Source organism: Carassius gibelio, chromosome B18 (genome assembly GCF_023724105.1).
Source record: "Carassius gibelio isolate Cgi1373 ecotype wild population from Czech Republic chromosome B18, carGib1.2-hapl.c, whole genome shotgun sequence".
Taxonomy (NCBI): domain Eukaryota; kingdom Metazoa; phylum Chordata; class Actinopteri; order Cypriniformes; family Cyprinidae; genus Carassius; species Carassius gibelio.
In genome coordinates, this window is record NC_068413.1 from 6,000,593 (window position 1) to 6,023,973 (window position 23,381).

At 35.7% G+C, this 23,381-nt stretch overlaps 1 protein-coding gene across 2 annotated transcripts; it reads right to left on the reverse strand.

Annotated features, from left to right (window-relative positions):
• Positions 1–1,279: 1,279 nt before the first annotated feature.
• On the reverse strand, positions 1,280–21,667 carry fam107b (family with sequence similarity 107 member B). Of its 2 annotated transcripts, none has more exons than XM_052582625.1 (4): positions 21,500–21,667; positions 7,458–7,635; positions 2,378–2,534; positions 1,280–2,296 (listed from the first exon to the last, which is right to left on the reverse strand). In XM_052582625.1, the coding sequence occupies exons 2-4, from the start codon at positions 7,583–7,585 to the stop codon at positions 2,177–2,179; spliced, it is 405 nt and encodes a 134-aa protein (XP_052438585.1). In that variant the 5' UTR covers positions 7,586–7,635; positions 21,500–21,667; the 3' UTR covers positions 1,280–2,176. The 2 variants fall into 2 exon arrangements, with proteins under 2 accessions (XP_052438585.1, XP_052438584.1); XM_052582624.1 differs by lacking the exon at positions 21,500–21,667 and adding an exon at positions 8,611–8,772.
• Positions 21,668–23,381: the final 1,714 nt, after the last annotated feature.

Consider the following 23,381-nt stretch of genomic DNA (forward strand, 5'->3'; position numbering starts at 1 on the left):
AGCTATTTTATCAGAAAATAAGGGTTTTTCTGAGGCAAAAGTCATAATTATTAGTTAGTTAATAGTGGGGATTGGTCCCCAAACTAAAGTGTGATAGACTGCTGGAAAGTCCCTTTAAATCACAATGCCCTAAATTGTGTTTTATTCAGCAAAGCCTTCGGAAAAGAAAAGGCTGATATCAGATCATTTCAGCTAAAGGCTTTCGTGTCTGTGACACAGTTTACTCAGACTTACTTCTGCTGCCAGCTGTTTGACACAGCACAGTTACATAAGAACTCCTGGAATTAAGATTCTGTCTATTTTTTTTTATTTTTATTTTTTTTGTGTGTGTGCTTATTTTGCTTTGGATACCATTTTATGAATAACTAAGGGGTCAGTCTTAGACTATGATTATCCCTTTATATGGATAGTCTCACTTTATGGCGTGGGAGGTGCAGACATTATTATGCAAATTCCAGATGACTCACACCTACTTTGCTTCTTAAAAGTTGCAGGGTTTTGCAGGCTGTTGTTCCATTCACTCATGCAATAAAGTCAGACATTCATCTACATGCTCATGATTGGACCTTCTGCAGTGAATGGGTGCCATCAGAATAGGAGTTAAATTTGGCCATCAGTTACCATCTTGCCAAGCCAAAAACTGTAAGATATTTTTAACTTCAATCCATAGCTTCTGACATGAATCCTCTATCCATAATATTGCTTTCTTCAATGAAAAAAGTAATCTTGTGTGAATCAAGAGGGAAATATATACATATCAAAACAGTTCTAAACAATTATGTTGGTGGATTTTGATGTGAAGGGATATAGATGATGAATTTTTTTGTTACTGGAGGAAGCACTATTATGGATCATGGAATCTAATTTTGAATTACATTTTGAATTTTGAATTAGAATTACAATTATAACACCTTAATGATGGAATAGTTTTGTACAGACACACAGCTTTTCACTTTTTAAGATGTTAATTGAAGAACTCGTCATGGATTATTGATATGTTTTTATTAGCTGCTTGGACTCTCATTCTGATGGCACCCATTCACTGCAGAGGATCCATTGGTGATGTGGTGAAGTAATGTGATGCTAAATTTCTCTACATCTGTTCATATGAAGAAACATAATCAACTATGTCTTAGGTGGCCTGATGATGGTGAGTAAATGTTAACCAAAATTTCCTTTTTGGGAGAGCTGTTCCTTTAAAATAATTGCCTTCTTCTCGAAGATCACTTGCACTTCTTGGTCACACAGAGATTCATATAGACATCAAATTAACAAAGAATTCAACATGATAAAATAATATTTATTAAAAGAAGGTAAGGGAACACAAGGAGTGGTTATTTATTGGCTCAAATCTACACAAAACCACGTGTCTTTCTTCATTAATAAACATTTCATGTTCTCCTTCAACTTTTTGGGTTGAAAACAACTACCATTCAAGTGAAAAGAAAACAGATGCACTTGCATTTAATATCACATTGAACTAAAATGTATTAACTTATTAGTAACATATTAATGAAAAAAGTTGTAACAAAAATATTTGCAAAGAAAACTCACAAAACTAGAACTAGTATTGCTTATGAAATTTAGCAGAGGAAGCGCACAAACATTACAATTCATAAAAAGCAAGCATGATGCAACCACAACTTGCATTGTTGGAACTTTCTATTTAGTTTCCTTTAAACATCAACCAATAGGAAAATGTCTCGAGAAGCCCTTTCAAACAAAAGCTTACACTGAACATAAATAAAAGAGGATTGTTTTGGCTTAAAAGAGTCCATCCAGTGTCCCATTTCAGGTCTTTAAAGTAAAATAGTAAAATAGTAAAATAATATGTGCCCCTTTTTTCCAAAAAATAAAAAAATACCCAACAAAGTAACCATGTGGTCTCTGTTTGTTCCGCCATGCATGTTCTTTGAAGCCAGTCAACCAGTGGCAAAGAGGCTGCGCCCATGTGCAAGAGTTTGTGTGTATGTGTGTCGTTTATTCTTCAATCCTCTTTAAGTGTGATCGTTGTTCAGGAAAAGAGGCTCCGTGAATACTGGTTGTGTCTGCGAGCAGGCAACAGGAACCGTTCGTCTACAGTCACTTGTTTTATAGGGACACATGGGGGAAGAATATCAGGAAATCCCCACAAACACCAATCCATTTCCCAACAAATATGCCATGGAAACTGTTTTTAGGTGGCACGCTCCTGCCCATCCACTTCCTGTTTGGTTCTTCTCAGATTGCTTTTCATTTTGACAAACTCTGGGGTGTTTTCTTGCTCCTCTTCGTTTTTATGTTGCTCCAATTCCAGCTAAACAAGAAGACAATTTCAATCAATAATTTCTGGACATGCCCATTAAACATCTACGTCTTTGTGCGTGAGGAAACATACCTGCTCGAGGGTTTCTCGTCTCTTCATGAGCTCGATCTCAAGGTCTGACCTTTTTTTGTGCGCCTCCTGCTCCTCTTTCTGAGCCTTCAACACCTGGTCTCTCTTCCTCTTCTCCATCACTTTCTGGAGTTCTGGTTTATTCTGCGGCGCAAGGCCCCTGTGAAAAGAAAATTGGAGATGATGAGATATTTGACAATAATTACCACAATTTTACATTTTCTGAAGAACTATGTGGTCACTATCTCTGCAAAAGTTTCCACCCTTACACAATATTGAAAAACAGTAGGCAAAATGACTATTTTGGCTAAATTCTGAAGCGTGCATTCGATGGACACTTTAATATCCCCTGAGGCCATGGGAAAGGATCTATGTTTATGCAGTGAAGCAATGCAACTGACAGGTCACATGACAATAACAAAATGGCAGATGTAGTATGCCTGAATTTCATTCATAAGCCCATAAGCATAATACATAGAATATTCTTTTTTAATGGTTGCAAAGTTAGTTCCCAGTGTAGTACCTACTCAAGACAATTTTGGACACACTGTAAGACATAGTTAGATAGCTCCTTCATGTTATCATCAGTCACCTGAAAAAAACTACAACTCCGATTGCTTAGAAAAGTATCAGAACACTTCTCATCAAATAGTTGCATAATTTGAGCACAAATGGAGCACTTTGAAATGTAAAATCTAGTATTAGGGGTTAGTTTAAAACTATAACACCCTTAAATTTCATGATTTCAATCAGAGGTTTGATTAAATGAGAGAGCAAACGATGAGATGACTCCAACACAGTTTAGTGATAATAATCCATAGGGGTTACATAATATGACTGTGAACATGTCCCTGTGAAAATCCTGATTGCCCCACATACTGTAATCCAGCATGGATGGGTTCCTGGGTGGGTTTTAGGGATTGGAATTGGTTTATAATGACCAGAGGCTGCTGTACATTTAGAGTGTATGGAGATTAACTATTTAATTTAACAGACATCTCTGTTGCGTAATTCTCCAAATTAACAAGCTTGAAACACTTCCAGTTAGCTCATATGTACTGAATTTCAGAAAAAAAAAAACATATCTGGAATATAAATCCAATGAATGTGATTGGCCTATTTCAAAGTGGTATGAGGAAGAACAGAACAGATGACCAAAATATTTGAATTGACCAATAATAAAAATTAACCAATAATAAGTGCTACTAAAGTATTCAAAATGCTAAAACAAGGAATGCTATATTTTTTTATTATTATAAACATGAAAAAAGCACATAAAACTACTAAATCTAAAAATACAATAATTAAAGTTAATTCAGTATATATTAATAAATACTACTTTACAAGTAATACTAAAATAACACTGATGACAACACAAAAATCTGTCTGTCCAGCTGTATTTTAACATAACCCTGCTCTCTGCCTGGCACACCAGAGACTTGTTGAGTTTTGTCCATCCTTCCAAAACTTGTAGACTCGTCTAGACTAGTATGAAGTAAAAATGAGAGGAGCGGATGAGAATATCAGAGCTGAGAAAATGGGAGATGAAATGTTTTGGCTATTTGGACAGCAGTTATATAACTATATGGCTCCAAAAAATGGAATCATGAGAATCTCTGCCAGGTGAGTGTAAAAGAAAAAACACTTGTGTCTGTTCTCCATTTCTGTGTCATCTCACTGATTTAGTTTCTGAACAGTATTTTACTTTCTCCCTCCAACTGTTCTCTCTCCTGTGAGAAGAAAGAACAACACAAGCACATCAGACATTAATCACGTGAGTGGAATGTGTCTGTTGTGCAGGTAACTTCATGAGAACAATTACAGACCAGATACACTTCACAAACAAGATAAGAGGAAACAATGATTGTTTATGATTCAGGGCACATTTCTGATTAATGATTAGATACATGAGAAATCTCTGTAGCCAGGCCGAAGCTAATGTGTGTTCACATGCCAAAAATAGAACTAAAATCCAATTTGTCTTAAAACTCTGCTTTTGTGGTTTGAATTATATGACCGTTCTCTACTCTGAGACTAAACTATTCCGGTCGAAACTAAAATAATCTAAGGAAAAATCAAGAAAAAAACAACCCCATTACCGTAGTCAGGCTTAAACAATGTCTAAATGCAGCCTTTCCAAAGTAAACACTCTTGAGCTTTGCAGGTTTGCGCATTAGTCTGACTAGTGAGCTTTCTGCAACTTATTGTTTTTATTTGAGCCATTATTAAGATAAGGATGTGCTTTTGTCTATAGGTGTGGTTTTATGGCTCTTTTGTCATCTGGCTATAACAGGAACAATGGTTGGGTTTGAGTAAACAAGTCATATTTCTGGAGTGAACTGACTGTAGAATAACAAACTGATTTGCTAATACTGGTCATAAAGGGATAGTTCATAAAGAAAATAAAATTTCTGTGATCATTTACTCACCATCATGTCATTTTGCATTAAGTGTTGTTTTGTCCATGAGTCACTAGAGAAAGTCACTAGGGTCCAATGATGTTTTGAACAACCTTATGTTATGTTCGTGAGATAAAGGTGAGTAAATGACTATGAAAGTGTAATTTGTTGGAGAACGTTCACTTTAAGACTTGTACCTGGGATGAAAAGATTCGAAATACTTCTGTTCTAAGAATTGCTGAGGTACAAACATCTTCAGGAACGCCAGCGTGTGTCGTCAGTGTTTATATAACAGGAACACCATGGTCCCTTGGTGCCTGCTAGAAACAGTCACTTTGTCGTTATCACAGACAGCTGGGCAAAATAACAGAAAAAAGAAAAGGAGACAGATCACTAGCGACAAAAAGAAACATAAAGCATAGACGAGGCTGGCCTCGATTACATAAAAGCCCGCCCCGGCCCCCCTAACCCAATACATTATCTAATATAAGATGCAACAGACTATATATAGCCCGACCTCTATCTCTCCATCACTCTGTGTTCTTCACCTTCTGCACTGGATGTAGATGTGATTTCATAACATTGTGAGTGTAGAGAAATACTTTGAGTGTTAGTGTACAGCAGGGTGGGAGGCCGACAGACAGAAGGTGGGAGTCAGAAAAGGGAACAGAGAAAGGGTGGGAGGAAAGTCTAAGGGGATGCTGTAATCCTTCTTATGTAACCCTACATCTTTCAGCATCCCTCTGAGCACCACATCTGAAACTAATACCATTTAGATTATGGAGATGTTCCCTTTCTTCAAAACCGAAACAAGCACACACACGCAATTCACACCTTTTCAAGTGGGGGAAAATACAAAAAGGGTGTAAATTGACATTATAGGCCCCCTTTCTCAAGGGTCTTCATGATTTTAGGTTTTATGAAACCCCACAGCCCCATCATTAATACCCCTTCATTAGATCATTCATTTTATTTAACAGGGACCATGAACAGTCCATGACTCCCCCAAAATAAGTGTAATCTCTAATTCTATAGTTGGGTATCATGAAGTTACTTATTATTAAATATATATAAATATATATATAAAATGCACAATTAAAATAAAAATTTACTTGGATAATATATATATATAACTTATGATATTATTTATGTTTATTCTATTTCAATATAATATTTCAAGATGTACAGTATGCAAAAAATCTAATAAATAGACAAAAAATGCATGATAAGAAAAAATAGTTAAAAATAAATAGTAAATTCATTTATAAATAATATATTATTCTATTTGTTTTATTACTTAACATTGTTAATAAATAAATATAAAATACTACATATATATTAAATTATATATATATATATATATATATATATATATATATATATATATATATATATATATATATATATATATATAAAGCATTTATGCAAAAATAAATTATGTATTGGATATATAAATAAAATAAAATACTAATCATCATGTGGTCATGACAATTTAACTTTTTTTATTTATCAAATTTATTTGTCAATAAAAGCAGATAGGATGTTTAAATAATGTAATGTTATTTGCAGTCTCTGTGTTGTGTATTTTAATTCACAGATGCTCAACAAGTCCAAAATATCACCTACAAGCCACACTGTCATTTTTGCAAATCTGTAACAAGATAAGGTAACAAAGACTCAAATCTTTTCTGCACTCCCTGGAAACTGCCAAAGTATACACATACATCTAGTTATGTATTACTGGAATAAATCTTCAACGGAGGATTCCGATGTCTGCAGGAATTCTACAAACTCTTCTCTTCATGCTCAACTAATGTGGGCGGTGAGAACCAATGGACAGGATTTTATATAATCATGCTGGTAGAATGTGTGTGTGTGTGTGTGTTATATGACTTGTTGTGACTTGTCTGTTCTTATTTATATCAAAGCTACAAGAACAACTTTTATCCTCAAGGGTTCTTTCTAATAACTTTCAAATGCAAAAGAAAAAACTGCTTTACATAATAGAGAGCATGTGTATACCCTTGCTGTCACAATTAATCACCAATGAGATAGAGAAAGACAGAGCAGAAAAAAAATGAGAGGGCTAAAACAAGTGACTCAAACTTATTGTTTCAATACATTTTTTCTGCTTCCTGTCTGCCTAGATACCGCACACAAACACAGACAGATCTGACGGGGGGGAATCATTCATCCCATCCAGAAACTCCTCTAGAGCAGAATCAGCTTTCAGAATGACTTACTTTTTACTTTTTAAGAACTCATTTGAGAAATATGCAAAAGTGGAATGACAGAAATATATCTTTATATGACTCATAAAAAGTCAAACAGGCATTTATTACAGAATACTTGATTCTGATTGGTCAACTGTGATCAAATATGGTCAAATATTTCAATATAATGACTGTATTTCCAATATAGCTATGTTAGTAGTTTCAGGTCATATCACTCTGTGGCCCTCTTTCTTGTCACATATTTAATGTGCACTTAGTTATTTGGTAAGTAGCTGCTCAAAATACAGATTGAATAAAACCAAAATGTAAAGTTAATTTGTTAATCTAAGTAATGTAAAGTGTCCACACAGCGTGTTCAGATAGATTTGCCAAAAAGAAACAGTATATGTAAAGTGATAGAAGTAGTGTAGTGTAGGAGAGCTGATCTAATGTAGGCTGTGTGTGCATCACCTTTTCTGGTTCATAAGGAGCTCTCTGTGTAGGTCCTGGTGATTTCTGGAGGACTTCACTGGGTTGAGGAGTTTCTTGGGCTTGATGAGTTCATCGCTATCACCGTCCATATAGTCTGGCTCTGCCATAATGCTCCGCGCACGGGACAATCCCTCTGGTATATCTGTCTGGTCCAGACCTGAGAAAAACCCATTTAAATACATCAATTTTAACATCTGTTACAACCTTGCTACATTTATATTAGCAGTTACATTAAAATGTTTTTAATTTTTCCTTTTATTAAAAAAAAACTGAAACTAATCTGATCAGAAACAACTTAACCGATTGTAAAATACCGATTAAAAAACTAATTTCAGACACCAATAGTACACAGACAACAGTCCTGACAAAACCATAAGATGCATCACAACATCTTCATCAGTGTTTACTGACTTACTTAGACAGTTAGACACACTCCACAAAAACATTATGACAAATATTAGACAGATTTAGTGTTTAAAAAGCATAAGCCTTTGCATTTTAATGTCCAAAATACTAAATAAAATAATATAAAAAGCTAGCCCAAATCATAGGGGCAAAAACAGGAGACAAAATAACAGGCTATTGTATAATATGTGCATATAATCACACTATAACCAGGAGAGACTGCTTTCCAGGTAAAACCAAAATTTCTAAATAATAACAGTAATAGGATATATAGGGGAAAGCCATTCTTTTAGTTTCACTGAAACTGCCATATCAGAGAATGAATAAATCTCTCTTAGTCTGGTTTATCATTAAACACATGATGAAAGACAAACCCATGTGACTGTTATCTCACGATTATTTGTTTATAGCCGGATACTAGTCATTATTTTTACACTCACAAACCAGCGTGTATCATTCAGCACACAGCTCCATATCAGTTAAAAAGGCTGATCAACTATATCATGAATAAACATGATCACAACCCTTGATAAAAGTGTGACACACATCCAGACAATGTGAAATTACAAGCAAGAGCCAACATGCATTAAATACATATAAGTCAACAGAGTATTTTTTCTTTAACTATTCTAATAATTACTACTAATACAAATAATATAATATAGTAAGTGCTACTCTGCTTTGCCTTAAAATGTATTTCCATGTTATTTCCCCTAACTAATCTCACCTGGAAGGACTGGAAACACGGGGTATCTGAACATGGTAGTCATCTCTGCGTTTGAGTGTTCTTTAAAATCTCAGGATATGAAGCACAACTTCCCACAGCTAGATGAAACTGCAGCTCTGGATCTCTGACGGAGTGCTGCTGTGCTCTATAAACAGCTCTTTTGACTCCGCCTGATGGTTTATTATCTAACAGCCCACCCACCCCTGGCAGAACCGCTCTCAAACAGCCCTTTCCATCTTTTATCACCTGAGTCGTGATATAAACACCAAAGAGTGTGGTCACAACACATCAATAAAATGACAAAAACAGGCCAGTTTCCATATACAAGATCAACTTTGAGATTAGAGCTATTAAAAGAACGATATTGAACGTGATGGGGCTAGTGGAATGCATATTTCAGGGCACTCATACATTTGTGTTCTTTTCTAACACGTTAATGTGTGTATCATTTTCATAATCATTTTATAATCTTCTAAACTGAATTAGAATGGATTGATTTAGAGTAAAGATGCAGGTTTTCAGCACACAGGCAAAACCATAAATATGAAGGTGACATGCTGCATTTATATCAACCCATGAAAGAATTACCATAACAATACTTTGGTTTATTACAAATTAAAAGTCGTGACACGTGAAATTAGTACACGCTGTGAGCTGCAGTTCATCTGCTGATCACTAGAGGTCACGCTTACCAACAATCTGTGATTCACAACAACTGGGTTGTTCTTGGCATGACGTAATTTCATTTTAAACAACATGAGGACATTCCAAACATATCCTGATGCCTCAAGGGTAATTTATATCGCTGTTTGAAGTGTGTAGCACTTCCTCAAGGACAAAACCCAAACTCTTCGTTGGCCATATGTTTGCAGACAGACAGCCAGTTTATCTTTGGTCACTGCTTAAATACATGCAAGTTAAATGAGTTGCAACTAACGTGTTTTATTGCAATAACTTTAGTTTTGACATGTTGCTAGCGCATTTGGTATATCATCTCAATATTATTTATATCCAGTAATTAATTAAGCATTCAGGAAGAACACCTTAGTGAAACTGGACAGTGGTGCTTTTATTCTAATGTTTTGCGTCAAATGCCGCTGTTTAATGTTTGTATCTGCTCTCAAACTTTCCTTTTAGATTCAACAGAAGAGCGGTTCCTGTTAACATTGCACTGTGTTGAAATGTTAAAGTTTCACAAAGTCTAAAGAACAAGAAGTATAATTTCTCAAGTCAGTATGGCCGGCTACTTTGATCTTATCTAGTTAAAGGGCCAGTTCACTTCAAAATGAAAATGATGTTATCATTCTCTCACCCAAGTTGTTCAAACCTGTGAGGTTCTTTCTTCTGTTAAACACAAAATAAGATGTTTTGAGGAATTCTGTTAACTGTTACAGATGCTGGTTCCCATTAACTTCCATTGTATGGGGAACAAAAATTCAGTGGAAGTCGATGGCTACCAGCAACTGGTTACCAACATTACCAATATCTTCTTATCTTCAGAAGAAAGAAACTCATACAGGTTTGGAACAAAAAGAGGGTGAGTAAAATACTTATTCGCCCTCATGTTCATTCAGGTAACAACACAGCATTCTCTGTTCACAGTTCTCTGTTTTAATGTGCTGATTCCTATCAGCAGTCTTCACAATGTGGTTATTGATAAGCTTATCAGTGAATAAAGACTATCATTCCGTTTCTTTCTCACAGACTTATTTGGCTTAAACATACTCCTCAAGTCGCATAGATCACTTTTATGACACTTTTACAGTGCTTTTCAAAACTTCATCTGCTTCACTTTAATTTCAGAAATGTTTCAAATAATTATTTGACTTTTGTGTTCTGCAGAAAGTCCGCCATACAGATTTGTGACAGCATGAGACTGAGTAAATAATTACAGATTTTTCCTTTTTGCATGCACTATCACTTTAACAGGCACATAACTGACCATTTATAAAAAATAATGCGCAAACTAACACTGTAGTGTGAACTGCAAACTTCATGCTACAGTATCACCAACAAATTCTGCATTTATTGTGCACTGCTTGTAAGCCTAAGTCTGTGCAAAAAGGAGCCCTGCAGGACAAGTGCGTTTAATAAAAGGCCCACATCCAGCTTTTAATTACAGAGCTGTACTCTTCAAGCCTAAGCAGGGCACAGACATCTCTATGGTGACCACCACAACACTAAGCACAAGGGTGTGTCCACGGCTGAGCATTAACACACCAGTCATTTCCATAAACGTTCATACTGTGCATTGATAATGATGCATCAGTGCATATATCTGCATGCATATCTGTGTTTGTGCATGTAAGTACTACAGGAATGCTTGTAAAACGTCTAGTCAGTCATTAAGTAGGACTGGAGGTGTTTGGCTGGCATCTGTTAACCAGTTTTCAGTCTTGTACCTTGTTCCAGCACACAGACTTGCACATGTAGGGGACAGCTTTCATTTGACATCACAATGCATATGAGCGATCATGCATATCAGCCAGATTTGCATTAATGATTAAAAGCCACAGTGCTTTTGTTTATGCTCCACTTAAAGCTGAAGTTAGATCAAAAAGGAAATTGAATTTATATGGTAGGTCTTAAAAATTAGGCAATGTGTGTGGTAGGGCATATCGTAGTTCATTGCAACATAACTTTCGCTGTAACTTTCAAAACTCAAAACTTCCTCTCTGATCCAAAAAGACCATTTATTGGTACTAGGATGCAAAAACAACGATGTTGCCAATTTGATAGTCAAAAGAATTGGCATGTATTATGCCCAAACACTAAAAAAACAAACAATTAAATGGTCTTTATCATTCTGAAGAATAACAATCTGATACAAGATCTTTTGTAATATTTTATAGCATGGATTGAAAGTGAGAGTCAAAAGACATTTATGATGTATAGGCTACATGTTTTTTTTTGTTTTTTTTTTGCTTTCTATATTCAAAGAATCCTCTAAATGATGTTTCCATAAACTGATTTGCAAACCTGTTTTCAATGTTGATAAGAAATGTTTGTTGACCAACAAATTGGCATATTAAAATAATTTCTGAAGGATCATGGGACACTGAAGACTGGAGTAATGATGCTGAAAAATCAGCTTAGTCATCACATGAATTAATGTCATTCTATAGTAAAACAGAAAACAGTTTTTTTAAACTGTAGTAGTAATAACATGGAAACTACATTTCCTGGTTCTCTAGAAACGTATCATTAAGACAATAAAAAACTAAAAAGTAGAGTTCACTGGAAAGGTTGAACAAATTTATTTCAAAGAGTTCATAATGACTTGGATGGCCCTTATTAACCCTCTCCTACACATACACATGCATTAAAATTGCACAAACCCACATGCCTACACACTTCCACGATAAAAAGCTGGAAGACTGCATAAAGGAAATCACCCACACCTCCTTCTGAGCACTAACCATTACTGTAAATGATCACACAGCAGCATCATGATTTCAGTATGTTTACATACTTAGATCATTACTGTTGATAAGAGTCATGTGGTTGTTTTAAACATGACATCCAAAAATCACAAGCTTACAATGGGAGCATGATGATATAGGGGATTTCAATATAGATTGCTGCAATACTTTTAATAATACGGCCAAGTATGCATTTGTTTTTGTGATTTTCCGACCTACAACAAGGACAGACCAGAGGGCGGGCGCACCTTCAGCTTCCTTTTCCAGTCATCTCTCCAGTGCCTACACACACTGACCTCGGACGAAGACACGGGGCGGCAATAACAGGAAACAGACAAACTCAAAAAAATCCCTTGCCATTTTGGTCACATTTTGGAGATCTCAAGCACTGAGACACACACAGAGAGATGGAGGAGGTGGAAAGGATGCCACTTCTTTGTTCCGCTCTCATTAGGGAACGAGACATGCAGGGAGGAAGGGAGCAGCTGGCAGTCTATAGCACCATCTGACCCTTATTGGGCACCGTTTACACACAGCAGGAGAGTATATTAGCCCCTCCCCAATCCCAAAATCCCTTTCACTGGCACTGTAGTGCTGTCACTTTCACCTATTCTTCAAAACATATTCATTCCTAACCTAACACTCACATAAGAAATACCTCACACAATTTTCTAAACACAACTAAACCTCATTTCCAGCATAATTGGCTTTCCGGACCATCCCCCACTCCACGTCCCACCCGACACTCATTACAGACCACAGAGGTATCAATTCGTATCAACAGTCCTCCAGACGATTCATTTCTCCCCCTCATTTTCTCATGAAACGCCTGTCTTCCCTTGATAGGAATGAATCAGGCTGCCACTAACCAGCTATAGATCTAAACATGATTGCATTTAATCCTTTAAAAGAACAGTCAAGGCTAAATATCCCCACAAAAAATGACATAATTGTCTACACAAACAAATGGACTGACAATTACACACTTTAATCTTAAAGTGTATGGAGCAAGTATACAGTAAATGCAATTTTGCTTGTTTTTACGAACTGAGGCATGTGTTATTTTGGTGTCATTCATGTATTATTACAGTATTTATTTACATTTGAAATGAACTTTTTAGCACAATTTTTAGTGTGTTATGTGCTATTTTATATATATAAACGTGTACATTTATGTTTTCATCTTTTATTTAAATTTTACATTATGTCAGCTTTATTTCAATTAACAGAAGCTTGTTTAATCCTTTGATTTGTTATTGATTGAAACAATAAAAAAATGTGCGTGTTAATTGAAATACTTGATATACTTATTTTATATGCAACAGATGCTATAAACAGTGTTTACATTCTTTAAATCTGTATTTCAAAATTCTAAATAATTCATTAATAATGACAGATATTATATCTTAATTAGCGAATACATGCACAAACACAAAGGTTTGGTTCTCAAAGGTAGAAGACAATGGCAAAAACAGTCACACTTATCCTAAACTGATTTTTTAAGCTCAATCTCTTCCATTTCCTTAGCTGGGCCAATGCAAAAATGTTAAAACCCATAAACTAAGGGGTTTCCCATAGCACAGAGGAGAGAAAGAAATAAACATTTATGGGCTCCGCTTGAAGGGTCAGAGGTTAGACACTTCATCTTATTAACATTAAACTGCTTGCATCATCTCCATCACATTGAGCATTCAAAGGAAAAACAAACGATAAATGGACTCCACAGCAAAGGGACTGAGGCCTAAACTGCTACCTATTGTCCATACAATTAAAACAAGTCACTTGTATAAAGCACAACCTTGTTACAGTACAGTCAAACTATAAAATAACAGCAAAAACTGATTCAGTCCATATGCCAATGCTGAGACAAAACACCAAGACTCGTGCCATCTGTGGATGCACCTGGGCATTGCTGTGGGGGTTGTGTATCTGCTGCTGTGGAGAAGAGCTCTGATAAACACATGAATCAGGTCAAAAAGGGAGCAATGCATCTGGACTGAAACATTCTCCTGCTGAACTGAAAATAAAAATACAATTTATGTGTGCTGCTCTCTGGTGGCTATGGATGTCAAAAACAAAACGCTTTGTCAATAATTTAATAGGACTGATTACTGAAAAGTTGTTGATGTACAATCGTCACATTTTGGATCTGGATGAAAGACTGGAATTATTTTCATTTCCTGGTCCGGGTTAAGGCAAGACCTCTGGCATTTCAAAGCATGACCTTAAGTAACCCACAAGAGAATTGGGTCATGTGATGAGATGTCGGGTCAATGCTGCACACTGGGGAAAGGAAACGCTTAATAATGCGTACAAGTGTACAGGTACAAATGGAAGTCTCATATTATGCATTTTCTTTAATCATCTCATTGTTCTCCATGTTTGCTAGTAATGTTAGTCAATGGTGTTTGAACCAAATGTGTCATAATTTAGCTTTCTATGACCACTTTAACAATTTCTCAGACCTGTGACACAATACAGTATCAAAAACCCAACAAGATGATAAACAAACAAAGCTTTTTTTCCCATGTCAACTTGAGTTTTTGCCCACCAACACCAACTGTCACCACATTAAGCAACTTTATCATGATTTATCACTTTAAAGATTCATTTCTCAGGATTTCACGTATTTAAAAGCCTTAAAGATGTAAATTAAAAAACAATATATCCTTTAAATAGTTTCACAAAATGATTAAAAGGAGACATTGTCTGAAGCAAAAAAAAAAAAAAAAGTCCTCACCAATTTTAGATTAGATTCAACTTTATTGTCAGTAAGCAGAGTACAAGAACAGTGCAATTTCAATTGCACATTTAGGTGCTATTCATTGGTTTAACACTTTTTTTTAAATATTCTATCTGTTACTGTGTCTTATTTCACAGTATCAAATTACCAACATATACAAATCTATCATGAATATGCAATAAATACACAAGAAACACTAGTTTCTAACCTAAATTTAACCTAAATTTCTCAACTGGTTGTGTGGGTCACAATTAACTAGATCCTCGAGATCACATAATCTGTGTTCAAACATCCGTCATACCACCTCCTACTGCTAAACACACTCATTTGTGCCTCTTTTCAATCCTGAGGGGGCTTAGTGAGAACTGTAAAGGAAAAAATCACTTCCTGTTTCCCTCAACCACCAACACCACAAATCTTTTTTTTTATTCACCAGAATCGTTTTCTGTTCTTCGCTTGATTTAGCTGTGACCAAATACCAAATGAGTATAAAACCTGTCTTATGACAGTCATAAGTGAGGGTAAAATAATACTGCAATGAATTGAATGTACAGTGCTGGTATTATCAGTTATAGATTGTGTTGGCTTTGCGTGTGTGTGTGTGTTGTTAGAGAGGTCTGCGGAAAGGAAGCTCCAAAGAACTGCATGAATAGAGATTATTCAGTGAATGCAACACCAAGCTGTGTCACAACACTGGAATGTGATGAACCTGCAAAGGCTTTCTAATAGACACACAGTGAATTTGACAACCTAAAAAATAAATAAATAGATATATGGCATTCAGGCATCTATAAACCACACAATAATAAAGTTTACATGCATTTAAAACATTAATGGCAGTCAGATTAAAGCAATATAGCAATATTTAATCCATGGTGTAGGCTATACACATTAATCAAACTGCAAATGGACTCAGCATTGTGCACTTGCTCTAAATTACAAAGTTGAAACTCATCATCATTCATTCACAGCTGGTATGAAATGGAAATTGTGACTGTGAGAATCTTTTTTCCTTTATGATGTACAGTATGAGTGTATATTATTTATTACAAACATTGCAATATTTCATTAATAAATAACAATTATCAATATTTATTTCTGCAAATATTTGATTACACATTGTGTCATGTATATTTGGATAATAGCTGACTGTGAAAAAACTGCTGAAACATGATACATATTGTCAACATATTGACAGAATACATGTTGTGTATGTAAACTGACTAGGGCAGCGATCAGTAGCAGTTTTTACTTAATATTTGCCTGTATTAAAATATATATATATATATATATATATATATATATATATATATATATATATATATATATATATATATATATATATATATATATATCTTACTGGTCTCAAAGGAACTTTTTTTTTTAAATAATCAAATTTTCCAAGGAACTTTGCTGCCGTACCATAAGTGCAGCAGGCGCAGTGATATTATGCAGTGCCTGAAAATAGTCCCAGCTAGGTAACTTCCTATAAGCCTGTTTTCAGGCGCTGCGAAATAACACTGCGCCTGCGCAACCATGGTACGGCAGCAAAGTTCCTTGATTATTTTGCCAGAATGAGAACATAGTTCCTAGCCATATCAGCCTAGAAAATCAGAACTTTTCATTTTCCATCGGTCTTAGTACAAGATGTAAATACAGGAGAGTCAAGTTTTAAATAGCAAAAATATTAAAACTCTTTGTTCATTTTAGAGCGAGATGCTAACAGTCTAATCAGTTTCAATGATCTATGCTAAGCTAAGCTAAAAGTGCTACTGCTAGACCCAGAGATCGGCTGAATGGATTTGAAAACAGTAAAACTCAACTGTTTTACAACTTGGGGAGTTTGAAAATGAGCCTTTTTTTTAAGTGGAGTTTTCATTTAAAGGGATAAATCATCCAAAACTGTAAATCTGTCATCAATTACTCACCCTCATGTTATTCTGTATGAATGTATGATTTCCTTTCTAGTATGGAACACAAAATAATGTATTTTGAATTTTTTTAAACAAACAAAAAGTTTCAAAATACCTACAGTTGTGTTCCGCAGAATAAATCCACACACAATTGGAATGACATGAGGGTATTAATGATGGGTAATTGATGACAGAATTATCATTTTTGGGTGAACTATCTCTTTAAGTCAAACGGTTTAAGCTAAACTAAACCATCATCTTCCTGCTCAGGTCACCGTTGAACCCCCTGTCCATATGAGGATGTTATCAGGGGTGCGTCAACTGTCCAGAACGGGTCAGGTGTGTTTGAGTATGTATATGAGCAATCCAGCAACTGTGCGCTATATAACAAAGAGGGCGGAACAGAGAGGCCATTGATTCTGCTCAGCTGTGGCCAGCACCTGCTGGGTCAGGGCTTATGTTAAAGGGGCATGTGAGAGGTGCTGTATGTTTGGGGACGTGTGTGAATGCATGTATAAGCATGCAACGTTTAGGATTACTAACCAATGATTTCAAGTAATGAAAAACCACACTAGATTGACACATTGATCCATGGTGCTCATGTGAGCAACATGACTTCGAATCTATATTTCGTCATTACTAGATATCATTCCCTCATCATTTCCAATCCTATTTTATTCTACTATGACTTAATGTGAAAGAAATTATAAAAACACACAATCCACAATTGCAATTTAATACAGAGGACGTATGGGACAGTCTATAAACTTTAATACTCCTCTCACAGGGGCAACACAACCGAAAGCCAACTGCTGCCTTCATGATGAAGAGAATAAGCCATCAAAGAGACTGCTGACCTAGCGCTGTCTGTCCGCACAGACAGATGCATTTAACCTGACTGACAAAAAAACTACAGGTGTCTGCATGGCATTTGTGTGTCTGCTAAAAAAAACAGACAGCAGGTTTTGTTACTAGTGTTTCCTGCTAAGGCAAGTATCACTATTACTGTTGCTCAAACAAGAGAAGTACTGCAATATTGCTCACACTAGGGTTAGAAATATAGCCTAAAACAAACATGTAACCCTAGTTATTCAACTTATGCACCATCGGTGCTATGGACATTAATGATACCTCAAAAAATCTCACTTGCTGAACAGCAATCAGACCAACAATTGCATGACAGTTCATAAAACAGTTGTTAGTACAACACCCTAGCAACTTGCAACCACCTAGAACATCCTAGCAGTTATTTAGAACATTCTACTAAAAACCTAGAACACCTTTACAGTTGTTTAGAACATTCTAGTAAAAACCCAGTACATTCTTGGTATTTACAACCACTTAGAACATTGTTGCAACTAGAACAACTTAGAAAACCCTAGCAACCATTTAGAACAACCTAGTAACCACTTAGAACATCCTTGCAATTTACAACCACCTAGAACACCCTAGCATCCACCTAAAACACCCTATTAAATTGCAACAAGCTTAGCAACCACCTAGAACACCCTACCATTATCTAAAACATCATCACAGAACCACCTAGAACACCTTAGTTTCATCCTTCCCTACCAACATTTCTTTACATGACAAAAGATCTACTTATATTTACAATGGAACATCACTCCTAAAGCACTTTGTGCTTCTATTAGGACAATATGAATTGAGTTTGTGGCATCCTGATTTAGATCTAAGATTTATCTTGTGGTCATGAATCAGACTGAGTATCCATTAGTGAAGCCGTGCCCTGTGAGCTTTCTTGGAGCGCATGGGGCGAGAGAGAAGAATAGGTATCTGATTGTCATGTTTCTTTGTTTGATTCAAAAAGAGGAGAATCAATGTCAGCAACAGAATGCCAAACAGCTATTGGTCAGATCCGACTAAAGGATTTACAGACAGCTGTCCGTGTCTGGATTACACGGCAGATCTATAATTCACACACATACACATACACCTAAACTCATGGGCAAACATGCAAATGCTACAGATTAGACACAAGCTTTTATGGTGGCATAAATAACACAAAGTAAAACCACAAGAAGACAAAAAGAAAACAACATGCAATTTCCTACATCATAATTCAAATCTGAAATTAAAACCATTTTAATTCAGTGATGCAACTATGATTCTGTTAAACATTACGCTACATGAATCCCATCCTAACCCAGATTTATTCGCCCACTGATGATTTCTCTTACTCAAAATGCACAAGATATTCTACGCATGTGTTCATTAAAAACAAACCGTTATCTGGCACAACACATGTAACTGCATATTATCTCACTTCTCCATTCTCTTCTGCCTCTCAACCAAACATTATGCCAAAGACGCTTGAGACATTAATAACGGGTTCGGGGCAAAACTCTTTGTTCATGCCCCAACAAAAACACAGTATGCACTTCTATCTGACAAAATAATGAATGCAAACTATCTGTTCTACGATTTCCCGTCTTAAACTATCAACTAAACAACAAATCTCAATGCCAACCCATTCTTCAAAACATCAACGCAAGCTGTTTAGCATAACAGCTCCAAGTCCAGCCCCTGGGTGTCAACGTCACAGTGGAAATCCATGGAAACGAGAAACAAAGAACATAAACATGCACCCCGCGCTTTATGATTTCAAACCCTAAATGAATATTGCATCATGCTTTAATGAGCAGATATAGCTCAGAATCCTTTGTGTGACATATGCAGTCATATTAAAATGTAGTATTTTCATAATTTATAATATGTATATGAGATACAAGAGAAGGCGTGAGTTATAAATGAGCAGACAAGCGGGAAACAAAGAGAACTGTCAAAGAACAGCTCTGCTGTAACAGAACAAAGCACATTGAAAAGCACTGAGACACACACACACACACACACACGTGAACATACGGAACAAAACAAAGATCCATATCAATGCATATCAAGTGTAGAGAAGCAGCACTGTCCCACAAGAGGAAGAAGTTCCTCTAGAGCAACATGTTCATTAGGTTAATCAATATGCTGCATATAAATGCACGCCAGCATGCACTCAAAATGCAGTGTAGACAAAATTCAGTCTAGACCTATATGTGCTGCTGACTCACAGTGTCCAGATAGCTAAAAAAAAAAGGTAATTCCAGCAAAAGGACATTCCCAGTTCAACAGGAAATTAAATAAGCAAACATATCATTTTTTTAGGTTAATATTTAAATGCATTGATAATACATTTCTTTTAGAAGCTGTATTTCATTAGTCAACTCTTTCTTCTTTAATAACCATGCCAAAGTACATCCACATATTAAATCACTATATTTCAAAGGAAATCTGTTGAGAAAGGTCAGATTAAAGAAGCAGAATCTATCTACCCTTGGCTGACCCTCAAGTAAGAGACGGTATGAAAGTACTAGTTAGAACAGTTAAGACAGGATGTTAACGAAACAACCTAATGTAACCCACTAATGACCTAAATGCAGTTTTAAGGTTGAGGACACCGTGTGACTACCCAGAGAACCCCTAATCACTCAATTCCACTGTCCTACTCGTCCTCAAGGGACAAGCATCATCATGTACGGGAAGTCTAAAGTCATGACTCTTTGCATCTCACTTTCTCTGTCACATTCATGGTTATACACAACGGAAACCACACACAGAATGATAGTATGTGTGTGTGTGTGTGTGTGTGTGAGAAAGAAACAGATACAGAGATAGACTTCACTAGCACTAGTAGGGGGACTGGTTCAAAGATCAAAAAACAGATGTAAGGCGTTTGACAAAACAGCCTCCAAATTGCAAACACATGTGGTCGGATTCGGAACCAACCCCTCCCTACCCCCAACATTCCCCTCCAATACTGAAAACCCATTTCAATATGATCATACTGAACATATACTACAACATCTCTACCACTAATAAACCAATCTTATAGTCACAGTCACTGTGCAATATGTTCTCAGACTGTGTTTGTCTGGACATGATATTTACTGTAAAAAAATTTTTAGTTTTTTTTAAATATACAAATATTATAAAGCTCATCTATAGTTTGCATATTAAATGAAAAGGTCTAACATATAAATAAGACAAAATAAACTTAAAATGAAAATCTTGGACAGTTAATAGGAGACACTGTTCTACAGACAAGACATGACATGACAAGACAAGACATGACACGTCCCATGTGCTTGGAATTGCTGACTGAACTACTCTATTTTTTATATTTTATATATATTTTTACTCAACCTGCATGCATTATTCTTAAAAAAAAAAAAATAGCACTTTGTTTAGAATGCAAAAATAAAAATGTTTAAAACATAAATATCTCTGTTTATCTATCTATCTATTTATATGTTTAGAATGCAAAAATAAAAATGTTTACAACAGACATATCTATCTATACAGTACATACAGCAGCTGGATAGATTAAGTAATATACAAAAAAAATTATATTACTCATGTTTTTATTTACTGAATTGCATTAACATAAATGTACTAAGTGTATTATTCAAAAATATTAATAACTGATTATTTAAACAAAAATAATATGTCATTATTTTAACTTGTGAACACAGTAGCCCAATACGAAACACGCCTACTTTCATTATTTCAAACATTTGTTTGCCATTGTTCTTCTGCGTTGTGAAGCGCGTGATTTGAGCGCTTTATTGTTCTGTTGCTCGTTGTTCGATCTATTGTCCGATACATTTACTTTGTAATCAATGTATCACTTGATTGTGTGCGTAAACATTGTTTCCAATAACGCGCGTCTCATTTCCATTAGGACAAATAACGCGCTTTGATGCAAAGCGTCCCGAAAACAGAAACAAATTCAAGCACACACATACCTCAAATCAGTCCTGAGCGATACTTTTCTGTGGCAAGTGACTTCAGCTGAACCTCAGAAGAAGAAAAGGCATCAGTTTATCTCTCCTGTTATGAAGGTGTGTCTGTTAAATCTGTCGTTTTCTCTCTTCTAAACTGTTCAGTTGTAGACAGGACCCTTAGTAATGTAAATTAATACTTGGAGTGGGGGGCGCATAAGTCACATGCGACGCTCCGCCCATTTACCTCATGATTATTCATCAGCAGGGGAGACCCCGAGAGCGGCCTGGGCGTGGCGCAGTATCGGTGGGCGGAGACTAATGATGCAGCGTACACAAAGCAAATGCGAATATATATTAAAGGAATAGTTCACCCAAAAATGAATATTCTATCATTTACTCATTTTTGTGTTGTTTTTTTAGTTTCACAAAGGAAGGAATGTTAAATTTTGCCGTTTTGTTCTCTTCCATTCACTGGCAATAAATGATGACAGAAGAGCCTTCAAAACTGAGGCAATTTCATTATAACAGTTTCATAACTATACTTCCATACGACTCGTTTATATTCTGAATTCTTATATTCTGATTTATAGGCCTATTCTAATTTATACTGTAGCATTGTGCAATGGAACTGAGTCAAAATTAAATTTGTTCACGAATAATATCCAACGTGCTGTTTATGCAACATAGCCTACTTGTCCAGTTTAATTCGTAAACAAATCAGAACTAATTTATTAAAGATAGATCCATCTCCGACGAACAGTTCATGTAATAAAAAAAAAAGAAAAAGAAAAATTTGATTTGAAAAAGTTGATGACAGATTTTACATTTTTGTGTGCCTGTTCAAGGGTTTCGTTCATTTTAACGCATTTTTCATTCAAAGCATTTAAAAGATATACGAGTCATTTAAATAGCAAGCTGTCTGTTACTTTGTTCACTGGTTTTTTCATGTGGATTATTTTAAATAATCGGCTTAGCGATGGCAGCTGGACCCCAAAAGCCGCACTACTCCCATAAATCGACAGGATTTCTGCCTTTTTTCACCCCCTTTTCCCAGTTCAGCCCCGCCCTCGACAGCCCCTCGCTGATTCACAAGCTCGTGAGGAACGTGTGCTGTCTGTGTAAAACAACGGACTTCCGGACAGTTGTCATACGGAAAGTTTAGTACAGAAACGGTTCAATTTCCTGTTAAATACACACCAAAGATATGGGACAAAGGTGAGGAAGCAAAAAAAAAAAAAAGCAAATTAACAATATTTACCATGGTAAACATTTTCTGTAAAATATTTTTTTACAAATATATATATATATTTTGCAATAATTATTCTCACCATGTTTTACTAATAAGCTCTCTCTTGTCTTGTCTGTGTGTACTGTTTTCAGACATGTCTATGATGTACAGTAGCTACAGAGTCACTTACCCATAATATAAATTAAAATTACAAAATTAATATTTAATTAATATTTATAATATATTTAAAGTCAATTACAGTACATTTTCCCCAGACTCAGTATTGCTTATGAAATATGTATTTCTTATATATAAAATATTTTCTGTCTTTTTTTTATTAAATTTTTGTCCTTTTATAAATGGCTGCTCCTTCAAAACTAGTTTCGGGATGATGCATTGATGTCATGCATTCCACTGCCATGGTTCAAGATGAGAGATCCTTTTTAGAAAACAGGGGAATGAGTCATAACTGCTCCAGAGGCTACCTAGAATTCAGTCCCACCACACTTTCGGGGAACATATATGGACTAGGGGTTACGGGAATTTGGGAGTGGTCCCAGTGTTTGGATGTGGAAAAAAAATCAGGCATTCCCAAAGCCATTCTTTCGCAATCTCTGAGCCTTAAGAAATGAGAGGGTCTAGGAGAGAAAAAAACTATTTTATTACTTTGTGTTT

Excerpts from the sequence above, each read along its gene's own strand:
- fam107b (XM_052582624.1), bottom strand. The coding sequence starts at position 8,653 with ATGACTACCATGTTCAGATACCCCGTGTTTCCAGTCCTTCCAG. Across the intron at positions 2,535-7,457 it reads CTCCTTATGAACCAGAAAAG|GGGCCTTGCGCCGCAGAATA; the intron begins GTGATGCACACA and ends TTCTTTTCACAG. Across the intron at positions 2,297-2,377 it reads GACGAGAAACCCTCGAGCAG|CTGGAATTGGAGCAACATAA; the intron begins GTATGTTTCCTC and ends CTTCTTGTTTAG.